The following is a 13,335-nucleotide window of genomic DNA, read 5'->3' on the forward strand; positions in this document are numbered from 1 at the left end:
CCTAACATGTTAGACATTTTATTTTCACCAGATCCAGTTTTTGGTTACCAACAAAGTCAGAAGAGGTTACGCCATGAGGACATTTTTTTCACAAGGATCTGTGACGATTTCTGTATTCAAAAGGATTTGTTCTGTAAGAGTGGGAAGATTACACAGGCAGGAAAGAAAGAAAGAAAGAAGGATGCTCACCTTGTTTTGGGATATAACACTTTTTTAATATTATTACCTGAATCTCCCACCAGGCACAATGACGGGATGCTTCACAAATATCTGGGAGTACTTTTCTGGTTCCTCTTGAACTACAGCAGAAATCTTCCTTCCAAGAGACTTCCATAGTTCATGTAGATGCCGTCCCCAGTTCTCTAGCTGAGGGTCGACCACGCCATCAAGGAACTCAGGCCTGACAAATAAGTAAGAGCTTACAATATATATATATATATATATATATATATATATATATATATATATATATATATATATATATATATATATATATTATTTCACAATCATTAAACAAAAATGTCGTTTACTGTCCCATTCGCTCTACCTCTGAAATAATACTGAAGGGAAATATTACTGGTTAGTGGTTAGTCGCCTGGCAGATTTCATCCACCGACAATGACAACCTCCCATTTCAGTGGCGAGTGGTCTGCACTGGCTGTTAAGAGAAGTCAAAGTTGATCACAACTCTACCGTACAAATGGCTCTCGAGTGCAAATATTTGTAGTTAGCCTCAGCATCAGCCCAACCACACCATGATAGCTGATTGGGACGTTTGAAACAAACAGCTATCAGCTGTCTATGAATTTTATCATGCCTCCGTGATATTTGTTATATTCATGAACATTAAGCCATAAATGTTGTTTAATACCAATTTGCTCTACCTTGGTGATGTAATAAATATATATATATATATATATATATATATATATATATATATATATATATATATATATATATATATATATATATATATATATATATGATTTTATATATATATATAATATATGACATTTATATATATAAATATTAATATATATATATACAAATGTGTCAAAATTTTTATCATCACCAATGACATTTTATATAAAGATTAAGTTACAAATGTTCAAAATCCAATTCGCGCTACTTCTGATATAGCCTATATCACCGAAGGGGAATTATACAGTAAGTGATGAATGGACTGGTACCTAAGTGACTCGAAAACCTGACAGTATCCTCCAACGACTTCCATTCGACGTCACTAACCATTAGGCACATCATTCGGTGATATTCCCGAAGTAGCGCGATATTGGATTTTGAAAGACATTTGTAGCTTAATGTTTGTACATAAAATGTCATGGTGATGTGATAAAAAAACTATATATACTGTATATATATATATATATATATATATATATATATATATATATATATATATATATATATATATATTTTTTTAAGGTAAATGAAGCATTAGATCATGCATTCATATGCAAATGTAACGACTACAGGAGAGCGTGGCGGCCTTGGGTATAGACAGAGAGATTTCGAGGTCAAAGACACTAGTTATCTTAACACAGCTAAATGATCCTGAAGGCTAAAAAGAAACTGAGTGACTTGCAAAGTGAGTTGACAGAATCAGATCACTCTGCCAGTCAGTTTTAAACAACGAAATAACCAAAATGCAGCAGCCTATCCACCTTTCGAGCGTGAATTGATAATTCAACTAACAAAACACCTTATATTCTGTAGTAGAAACGAAGAGGAACTGAAAGAGTACGAAACAAAAATAGTCACTCTCAATTTATTTCGCTTTTAATTAGAACTATGTAAAAACAAATGGCAACTCTCTGAAAAATGAATACAATGAAAGTTTCTTGTGGCAGTCATGAAAAGGATCCTCAACAGGAAACAAGAGATTATAAAACATTATGCAATATGGTGATGTAATATAAAAAGAATGACAGAAGAGCACAACAGGTGAAAAGCCAATCGGGGAAAACAGACGGCCAAAGGCAGCCGCCTTCCCCAAGGACCGCGAGGACAACTTTATTGGCAAAAGTATCAGCACTTTTGCCTTGTACAGTAGGTCAGAGTCCACATGCGGTTTTATTTGTTTATTTTTTGTGACATATTTTTGGTTGAAGATAGGAGATGACCTTAAATCTGTGAATGTTCTTTACTCACTGAATGTCTACGCAAGTTTTTGATAAGCGAGTATAAACATACTTACTTTGGAATCCAGTCGTCAGGAACCCAAGGCTCGAACTCAGATCCTGGCTCATTGAAGTTGCTCCTCACAAATACTTCCACCTTTTGGGAGAGAAATTAAATGAATGCCATTTACTGAGGAATTTTCATCTTATTATAAACGTACTGAAATCTGTAGAACAATATGAGGGAAAAGCGTTTTTATGTGCAGATATCCTTTACTGTACATCATTAGCACAGTTAAACTATAAGACATAACTTGAAGGATTTTCTTATGCCCAAATAGGATATCAGTAGCATACTAAGGAAACTTTTTTTCAGCATCTGTTCACAAGCATAGGAGCAAGCGCGGTTTTAAAATGTCAAACACAGTGTTTACATGCAGAACATAGGAAGTCTGACATAAAAGAGGTACTGGAAACAGCAAATGGAGAGAGTGAAGGCAAAGAAAGAAGTGATTGCTACGATGTATACAGGAGCATTCAACACACTGCTGTGTCGGCTTCAGTGTGGGTGTGTGAATTAGCTTTATTTTGTTGGTTTTTATTTCTGCACAGCGGTTTATCCACAGCTGAGCAGTTAAAGTATAAATGTAATAGTCATCGTTATCCTGCCTCTTTTCATGAGGCAGCTCTGTTAATCCGAGTTCACACGATCATTCGGAATGTCAGAATTTCCATGAATGTCATTCTGACTGACCGTGTGAACAGCGGAATAATGGAATGTCAATCACAGAAACCATGAATGATGGATTTGTAAATAATTCGAAGTCCGTCATTCGCGCGCGTCATTCTTGTGGGCGGAGCTTATGGAATGAGCGAAAGACTGGTCATCTGTTGTCTTGAATGTCTCTCAGTCATGTTAGTGTTTTCACCTTCACTGAGGAGTGTATTTCATCACCGAGACGGCAACGCTTTCTGAAAACAGAGACAGCGAGGTATAGCTGCAGCAATCCTTTGATATTTGCAAAGATATGCCTGAATTTTAGGACATACAAAATGAAAATGACACGGGGAAAGATAAAAGAAATACTGCGTACGAGAAACTTTTAGAAATTTTCAGGTTAATGAAAAAAGATGCCACCATCATGATGTTAAAAGGAAATTGAACACTTCAAGAAACAATTTCAGAAAGGAACTAAACAAAATTCATGACTCTAAAAGAAGTGGTGCTAGTTCTGAGGATATCTATGGACCCTCTTCATGGTTTGTTATGAACAGCTTTTTCTAAAGGACGCAGAAAAGCTAGCAAAGAGCCTAAGCGCAGCGGGGGCTAAACCAGAGGAAAGACTTGTCCTTGTAATTCATTACATATACTGCATAAAAATCATTAGATAAGTCTAGGGCCATCAGGACAAGCACTTTGAATCTTTAGTCATTCAACGTTCTACAACTACTGCCCAAGATTAGATTAATGTCACCAACTCAACAGCAACGCCTGGGATCGAACCTACGATCCACGAATGACAGTCAAGTGTGACACCAGCCATCCCACTGAGGGGCTAGTTCTACAATTTAAAGAGCAGGAATACAAAGGAAAATAACGGTGTAAATACTTTAAGTACATAATGACCCTATACGGTGATACTGTTTGCAGAAACTGTAAGCAATGTTCATACAGTTTTGGTGATCCATTCTGTCCAGTCAACCTTTATTTCATCTGCACTCTCATACCTATTCTTGTCTTCTTATCTTTTCCAAACCCTCTTGGTCACCTATTTCAAAGATGTTGAACACCTTGATAGATTTCAGTGCTTGGCCCTAAGTCGTAAATATCATAATTATGCAATTTAAATTTTCTCTTTATCCAGTCTTTCACCCATCATCGTTTGCAATTACAACTTATTTTGAAGGAAAACTTCAGCATATGGCAGTACTCACTTTTCCCTGGGGGCCAGTGAATGACCTCGGGACGGCGACTTTCCCGCCAAAAAAAAAAGAAACCTAACAAAATTGGCATTATATGGTTTTGATACTGGAAATGAAATAATTGCTATTCATCACGTTTTTGAGGTGACAGTGTTAAAATGAAAAATTGAAGGAAACCTAACAACAGTCAGGGGGACCAGTTAGGAAACCAGGGTTTTTGGGGTTGGGGGGGGGGGAAACAGACACGAAGGTATATGATGTCCACAATTTCAATAAATCCCAATTGACTGACCTGCCACTCTGCATACAAAACTGACCCGCCACTCTGCATACAAAAGGCTGACCCGCCACTCTGCATACAAAAGGCTGACCCATCACTCTGCATACAAAAGGCTGACCCGCCACTCTGCATACAAAATGCTGACCCACCACTGTACATACGAAAGGCTGACCCGCCACTCTGATGTGCCACATAAAAGGCTGACCTGCCACTCTGCATCACTGATGTGCCACTCTGCATACAAAAGGCTGATGTGCCACTCTGCATACGAAAGGCTGACCCGCCACTCTGCATACAAAAGGCTGATGTGCCACTCTGCATACAAAAGGCTGACCCATCACTCTGCATACAAAAGCCTAACCCGCCACTCTGCATACAAAATGCTGACCCACCGCTGTACATACAAAAGGCTGACCTGCCACTCTGCATACAAAAGGCTGACCTGCCACTCTGCATACAAAAGGCTGACCCATCACTCTGCATACAAAAGTGACCCATCACTGCATACAAAAGGCTGACCCACCGCTGCATACAAAAGGCTGCCCTGCCACTCTGCATACAAAGGCTGACCTGCCACTCTGCATACAAAGGCTGACCCACCGCATAAAAAGGCTGACCCTCCACTCTGCATACAAAGCTGACCCATCACTCTGCATACAAAAAGGCTGACCTGCCACTCTGCATACAAAATGCTGACCCACTGCTGTAAATACAAAAGGCTGACCCACCACTCTGCATACAAAAGGCTGACCTGCCACTCTGCATACAAAAGGCTGACCCATCACTCTGCATACAAAAGGCTGACCCGCCACTCTGCATACAAAAGGCTGACCTGCCACTCTGCATACAAAAGGCTGACCCACACGCTCTGCATACAAAGGCTGACCCGCCACAAAAAAAGGCTGACCCGCCACTCTGCATACAAAAGGCTGACCCGCCACTCTGCATACAAAAGGCTGACCCGCCACTCTGCATACAAAAGGCTGACCTGCCACTCTGCATACAAAAGGCTGACCCACCGCTCTGCATACAAAAGGCTGACCCGCCACTCTGCATACAAAAGGCTGACCCACCACTCTGCATGGCTGAATACAAAAGGCTGACCCACTCTGCATACAAAAAGGCTGACCTGCCACTCTGCATACAAACCCACCGCTCTGCTGACCCCGCCACTCTGCATACAAAAGGCTGACCTGCCACTCTGCATACAAAAGGCTGACCCATCACTCTGCATACAAAAGGCTGACCCATCACTGTATACAAAAGGCTGACCCACCGCTCTGCATACAAAAGGCTGCCCTGCCACTCTGCATACAAAAGGCTGACCCATCACTCTGCATACAAAAGGCTGACCTGCCACTCTGCATACAAAATGCTGACCCACTGCTGTAAATACAAAAGGCTGACCCACCACTCTGCATACAAAAGGCTGACCTGCCACTCTGCATACAAAAGGCTGACCCATCACTCTGCATACAAAAGGCTGACCCGCCACTCTGCATACAAAAGGCTGACCTGCCACTCTGCATACAAAAGGCTGGCCCGTCACTCTGCATACGAAAGGCTGACCCACCACTCTGCATACAGAATGCTGACCCACCGCTGTACATACAAAAGGCTGACCCGCCACTCTGCATACAAAAGGCTGACCCGCCACTCTGCATACAAAAGGCTGACCGCCACTGCATACAAAAGGCTGACCAGCCAGTCTGCATATAAAAGGCTACAACATTCGGGTAGCCTACCTAATGTACTTGCGGACACTGCTAGCCTAGGCTACTGCTTTCCTACATAAGAAACATTACTTGTAATTCACAGGCTGACCCACCACTCTACATACATTCGTGGGGACTAAAGATCTGTTCAGACATGTGCTCTGTCACAGGCTGTGACCTACTCAAACTAACCAAAACTTAATCGAACCTAGAATATTGCATCCTGACCCAACCTAACCTGACTTAGGGTGCTGTGCCCTGACATGGCCATGGGGCTTTGCCCCCCCCGGACTCCCCCACCTTTGAACCCATTAATTTAAATGCGTAGATACTTTGGTCCCACCATTCTGGTCGACAGGACTAATGATTTGTTCGGACACATGCTTTGGCAGCTGCTATGACCTAACCAAACCTAGATTACCTGTCCTGACCTAACTTAACATAACCCAACCCAACTTAAACTGACTTAGGGTGCTGTGCCCTGACCTGGCCAGGGGCTTCACTCCCCCTGGACCCCCCACAGTTGTAACGCAGTGACTTGAACATGTTGACTGGCCTAGGCTACCCCTTAATGGTAGTAGGTCCAAATCATCATAATTCATAATGCAATGACATAAAACTCCAAAAAAGAGAAATGCACTGCTTACCTTACTCAAAATCGCTGCTGTCTGACCATGAGGGTACCAGTCTTGACTTCTTTGCAGCGGGCTGATGATCAGGTGAATCGGAAGTACTTGATCCAGGTCTTACTGTTACTGGCTGGGAAAGTAAATCAGAGACTGGGGACGTCGGGCGGCTTTTGAGTGGATAGACACGTTTATTTAAATCCAGAAATGCCCGAAATGGACAGAGAACAGCCTCTAAATATTGCTTCTGGATGCAGTATGTAGAAAAATAGCTTTCGCAAAGTTCTTTCTGCATACCGTGTCTCGGTAACATGCTCCCTTTGAGAATGACCCACTGTGACTCTATAGTGTTCATGTGTACACTCGGGCCATCAGGACTAACGAAGTTAATGCTGTGGTTTACTGCATTATGCGCGAAATAATGATCCCAGACGTTGCTGTACGACTTCCAGCAATCAGATATGATAGTAGTTTCTGGAAGTATGTTGTCCAGCAACACAAGGAGCAGAGTTTCAGCGGAGCAGTCCGGAATGACCTTTAAAAAGGTCTCATGCGTCTGTTGGTCAATGCCACCGAACACCTAGGATCCATCAACCTTACGGTCACGGTTGTACTTCCATTTCCCAAGTTTACTTTCATAGATCTCGACAATATGACCAGGACCACCGATTTTCTTGTTATCAGCCATAAGAATTTAACAACAAATTTCTCTGCTGAAATTATACCAGCATACCATCGTATGCGATAATAGCAGTACAACAAAAGATCTCAAATCGCACTGCTGCAGTTTCTTAGAAAAGCAAAATAATAGTACAAGTATTGTTTCTAGAGACATTTTTTACTTTTCAAAGAACGATCCATGCCAGACTGATATCTTCTTTCGGCACTTACGATTTACACAGCTCCACATGTAGACCGGTTGTCCAGTGCTGGGATTGATTCCATCTTGGAGAAATCATCTGTTTCTGACGTTACACGTGGTACACAATCCGGAATAATCATCAGGTAATCCTTCTTGGTACAGCCACATAGTAAATTCACCAGTATTTCAAAGAAATTCAAGTACAATTGGAATGTAAAGATCAGTACAGAAACTAAATTTGTCAACAGACGTTACTCTAGGGAACAATATTCTATTGTGACTCTCCATCTCGGCAGGTAAACAGAGAAAGAAAGGGTGACTGTGCATCGGGGCATAGCCCTATGAATCATATTGATCAGACATGTTCTGATCGGTTATATGTATTTAATCCGTGGCCCTAGGGAATGACCTGGGTCAATGGTGCATACGACTGGATGGAATTAAATTTCCTGCAGTCAGGTTGGGTTCATGTCAACTGGTTATTTAGAAAAAGTTATGTTCCGCTGAAAAAATTGTTGATCTGTAAATTCACGCAAAACTTCCCAGGTAAGTTATTTTTTGGGTAGATTTCGGCTTGCTGAACATGTTTTATTCTATGCAATTTTTCATTTGAGTCATTGTTAATGAGCTTTAGGTGCGTCCCTTGGATATACAAATATCCTGCAGGAGCCAGTGAACGACTTCAGGACATCAACTTTCCCGCCAAAAAAAAAAGCAAGTAAGCAGCATAACAAAAGCAGGATGTCGCTGTATGACTTCCAGCAATCAGATATGTTAATGGTTTCTGGAAGTACATTGTTGAACAACACTGGGAGCAGAGTTTCAGTGGAGAGGTCTGGAACGACCTTGAAAAAGGTCTCATGCGTCTGTCAGTCAATGCCACCGAACACCCGGGCTCCATTAACCTTATGGCCACGGTTGTACTTCCATTTCCCAAATTTACTTTCGTCTATCTCAACAGTATGAGCAGGGCCACTGATTTTCGTATAATCAGCCAGCAGAATTTCACAACAAATGTCTCTGCAGAAATTATACCAATCTACCGTCATTGTGATGATAGTGGTACAACAAAAGATCTCAAATCACACTGCCACAGTTTCTTAGCAAAGCAAAATAATAATACAATTATTGTTTCCAGAGACATTTTTTACTTTTCAAAGAATGATCTGTGCTGGACTGATACCTTCTTTCACCTCCTCGCCCTCCACCTGCATGACTGTGTCGTCCAGGCCAGCATCTTATTCCTCTGCCTCCTACAACTCTTGGGAGACATTAAGTAGTGAAGTGGTTGGAAGAGACATAGAGGTACCTAGAGGGTTAGGGCCACTGAAGTGGGGCAGTGACACATCAGATTCTTGGCTGAAGAAGCCCTGCATATTGACAATGGCAGCAGTAAATGTACTTGGCTGTGGTTCCAAGCTGAAGGACTGAGTTACCAAAGAAGTGGATAGCAATTGGCATGGGCGCTTGGGGATTCGGGATCTGAAGAAGCCGTCGAGGTACTTTGACGGTATGAAAGGTGAGTCTGCTTGGCACACACAACCCTTCAAAACCCATGTATTTGTGCAGCCATGTCCAAGGCCCTAGGCAAGTCAATGGGGTCCATGCTGGGTTCTCCAATATCTCGATGTTGGGTCTAATGCTAGGCAGGATCAGGAAATGATACTCATCATGGTTTCGTATCTTCATTACAACTGACTCACAGCGGAAGACGGAAGTACAGATAGCTCGTGACAATGACGTCACTTATATGGGCGGCGCTTAGGCGCTGCTAGCAGGTTCATGAGCTAATACATCTTACATCTCCCTCCCAAAATATCACGAAGAGGGTAATATTTTCCGACTTATCACTGACAACACATTGGCAACACTAAAGACAGACAATATGACAAGCGAAATGACTAACACTTTTAAAGAAAAACATTCAAGACAGGTATGGCAAACCACAATCATAACGAGTAATGGCAACACTAAGATGATGGAAAAGTAGAGAGAGTGAAAGAGAGAGAGAGTTCAACATCAGTGGCACTAACATATAAAGTGAAATAATCATCACATCAGCAAATACGAACTCAAGGTACATTTAAACTCAGTAAAAGAAAAAAAAAGAAAACACTTTCATCTTGTAAAATGCAGAATCAAAGCATGGTTAATTATACATAATCGTTCATCCAGGCAGGGGCCTCTCTCTTCCTTGAGGGCCGTACCTTTGGCGTTGATGGGGAAGACTTAGGCTTCTGAACCACTTCGTCTTCGGTAGGAGTGGCTCCTGTTGGCTCACTGGCGGGCAGTTCAATGACCTTGAGGTGTCGTCTGTTTCTTATCGACGAACGCCCACTGCCATCTAATCTTACTGTGTACTGCCTATGAGGTCGTTGCTCGACTATAATTCCCAGCCTGTCCCAGGCCTTAGTCATCTGGTTCTGAACGCTAAAGTGTGTGCCTGGCTGTATGGGCGTGAGCCTCCTGTTGGTGCCGCTGTCAATTATCTTCTTATTTCTTTTTGCTACTTGACGTTCTCTTTTTCTAATGGATTTTCTCCAGTGGCGGTCTACCATATAGTTGAGTTTTGCGGTCGGAACACCATCTCGTAGCTGTCTCCCAGTTGCCAGTTGTGCCGGAGATTTATTTATACCCCTCAAGGGCGTGTTCAGGTACTGTAGCATGGCCAGTGACACCTTGTCGTTATCGAGGCTCCCAGTCCCACTGATACTTGTTCTAATTATCCTCTTTGCGGACTTAACCGCGGCCTCGGCTCTCCCATTTGACTGCGGGTAGTGGGCAGATGATAGGCGTATGTCAACTCTCCATCTCCTATAGAAGGCCATCATTTCTTCACTCACTAGGTTGGTGCCGCCGTCCGTAGACAGTTGTTCAGGTGCTCCCCACCGAGTGAAGTAATTCCTAAGTTTTGTCATGACCTTTGCAGACGAGGTGCCATTAGGAAGTGGGCTATTTCTAGCCAGCCTGTAAGCCTGTCGCAGTATGCCATGTACGTGTGTCCTGCAAGCTGAAACAGGTCCATGACGGTCTGTTGGAACGGATACTCTGGGGCAGGGGTCATCCTCATGACTTCGGCAGGCATAAGGAACTGCATCAGGCAATAGGTGGATACGGTGGGGTTTCCCTTCCATTACCGGGAGGGGCTCTCTCTCGGTGTTGAAGGTCGTGCTTGAAAAATGGGCTAATAACCAGTCTTCCAATCTGGTAATATTCTCCTCAGTAGGGGAAAACGGGATGGTCGACGGTCTTGCAGATTGATCGGTTGCTTCGACGGACGTATGGGTCGCACTTGCAGCTGTGGGGGCGGAGTCCGAGAAGGGGGCATGGTTTGGAAACGTTTCTGGCACAAGACCTAGTTTCTTGCAAGCGTCCAAGGATAGATAAAAGTCAATGGAAGACTTTACGAGATACACTTCCTGGGTTGTGTGCCTCCCCTTGTATTCTATAGTACACAAGGTCGACCCTAAACACTTCAGATGTAGGTTGGCAAAGTCTCGCAAACCTCCCTTCAACCTCAACGCAGCCGGTTTCACGTTCAACGTCGCAAGAACAGCGGGTCCCGCAACAAAAACCTGGGCACCAGTGTCCGGCACCGCTCATACACCGGACCACTCAGTTGAGTTGGCCAAGTATACATCAACACGAATAGTGGGTTGTGGGGACGGCTCATTCCGCAACCTTGCCTCTGCCGCTACGACAGCTGCAGTCACTGCACTCACTAGGTCCGACTCCTCTGCCAGACCACTGACGTTTTTCTTGGCACTCCGCCCTCTGCAACAATTCTTCAGGTGTCCAGTTTTACCGCACCCGTGACATGTCGTGTTTCTTGAGGGACATGAAGAATACCCAGAGGCATGACGAATACCACAATTACCACAGGGGCGTGATTGTACTTTCACAGGGGCACTCTTGTCATATTTATTAAGGGCGGCAGCCACCTCGGGTTCTTCCTCACACACTTCGCAGCAGCTGCTCTAGGGAAGCTGCTAGGCCATGCCCTATTACGAAGGGCGTCGTCACAGGCGGCCTCAAACGCACTGCACATGACTCTGAGGAGTCGATATCACGAATATCATTACACGACTGAAATACTTGCCTTTTAGCACTTTATCACTTAGGCCTACCATGAGCTTGCGCAATAGCATATATTCAGATAAATCATGATTACAATTAGGACAAGTGAATGCACAATCGGTAGCCTTTTATGCGTACACTTAATAAAAAAATCATTAAAGGACTCACTAGGCTCTTGGGCCAAATCAAAAAACTCTAGCCACTGCACTGCTTGATTAGAAGCTTTTATCACTAATTGCTTAACTGCATTGAATGCCCCTTCAGTAGAGAGGGCACTCCACTGCGCGTCGGTATATCTAGAATCAAGTGCACGTTGCAATATCGAGACACAATGTAGCCTTATGTGATGAACAGCCTCGTTAGGCTTCACCTTGCATAGCTGCAACCAACACTCCATTGACCGTTTCCAAGACCTGAAGGCTGCAGGGGATACCTCAGCCTCACACTTTTCTGGAGCTGCTGATGAAGGGATCCTTGGTTGGGGGACATTGCTACCCCGGAGTGACAACGCTGTTATCTCAGCCTGAAGGTTCTGGATGGCCTGTTGCTGGGTTTGTAACACGTGTTGAGCCTGCAGCATTGAAGCCGGCGATATCCTGACGCCGGTTCCTGAACTTCCTGTCCTTGCAATTCTGCCCCTGGGGGATGCAAACGAGGGTCGTCTCGGCGGTGGTGCCATGCTGTACTATGGATATGGCTGTAGGTCCTATTTCTTCATTCACTGTGCCATGTTGGGTCTAATGCTAGGCAGGATCAGCAAATGATACTCATTATGGTTTCGTATCTTCATTACAACTGACTCACAGTGGAAGACGGAAGTACAGATAGCTTGTGACAATGACGTCACTTATATGGGCGGCGCTTAGGCGCTGCTAGCAGGTTCATGAGCTAATACATCTTACACTCAATAACTGTGTTGAAGGCTGTTCGCATAAGCTTGTGTAAGGGCAGTCGTTGTGGAACAGCCTCATCACCGTTGTCGTCAGCCGCTTCCTCGCCACCAGCAGCAACTGCAGCAGCTATCTTGCCGATGGAGAGAAGTTGGTAGCCTGAGTAAGGATACAATAGCAAGAGCAATAACTGTAGTTCCTCTGAGTGACTTAATTAACAGTAACATTAACAAGGACATTAAACAAGGTTAGATGCAAAACACCTCTTCAAGGTGTCCTAAGTTCAAAGTCTTTTACAGAAAAGTATGCAACTCATCCTGTCTCTATTAGATAATCCTTAATCCATATTAACAACTTACCTTTTACACCAATTTTTCTCAACTCACACAGGATTATTTGTCTATTGTCTTTGTCAAAGTTATTTTTATGTCTAAGAACAGAGAATATTTTGAAGAATTGTTAGCATGCAGAAGCTTGTGCTTCTTCCTTTTATGAACCCATTTAGATTTGGCTGAAATAAACCATCAATCTTACCTAGAAGCCTGCTCGGAATTATTCTTCTAGTATTTTATAGAAACAAGAGTCCAAAGATATTGGTCTCAAGTTCCCTGGGTCTCCAGGCTTGGGGACAGTCACAGTATGACCTTTTTCCAGTGGTATGGTATCATTCAATTCCTGTAAATCACACTGAAAAGCTTAAGGAGAGGATTGTCTTCCACCATTATCAAGGCTGAGTGTATGCCATAGGTGACCCCATCCCTCTCAGCGCTGTCCCTTTCTTTACTGATTGCAAGAATTCTTTTTTGACTGCAAGAATTCAAACT

General features: G+C 43.3%; 1 protein-coding gene across 1 annotated transcript in view; it reads right to left on the reverse strand.

Moving 5' to 3' along the window:
- The window catches only part of LOC136827173 (uncharacterized), a 369,000-nt gene that overhangs the window by 146,993 nt on the left and 208,672 nt on the right, over positions 1–13,335 (reverse strand). The window contains exons 4-5 of the mRNA XM_067084944.1: positions 2,216–2,295; positions 227–400 (exon numbers count right to left, since the gene is read on the reverse strand). Coding sequence (XP_066941045.1) covers positions 227–400; positions 2,216–2,295 — 254 coding nt within the window. The remainder of the gene's footprint in view (positions 1–226; positions 401–2,215; positions 2,296–13,335) is intronic.

This window comes from Macrobrachium rosenbergii, chromosome 41 (assembly GCF_040412425.1).
Source record: "Macrobrachium rosenbergii isolate ZJJX-2024 chromosome 41, ASM4041242v1, whole genome shotgun sequence".
In the NCBI taxonomy this organism is placed as follows: domain Eukaryota; kingdom Metazoa; phylum Arthropoda; class Malacostraca; order Decapoda; family Palaemonidae; genus Macrobrachium; species Macrobrachium rosenbergii.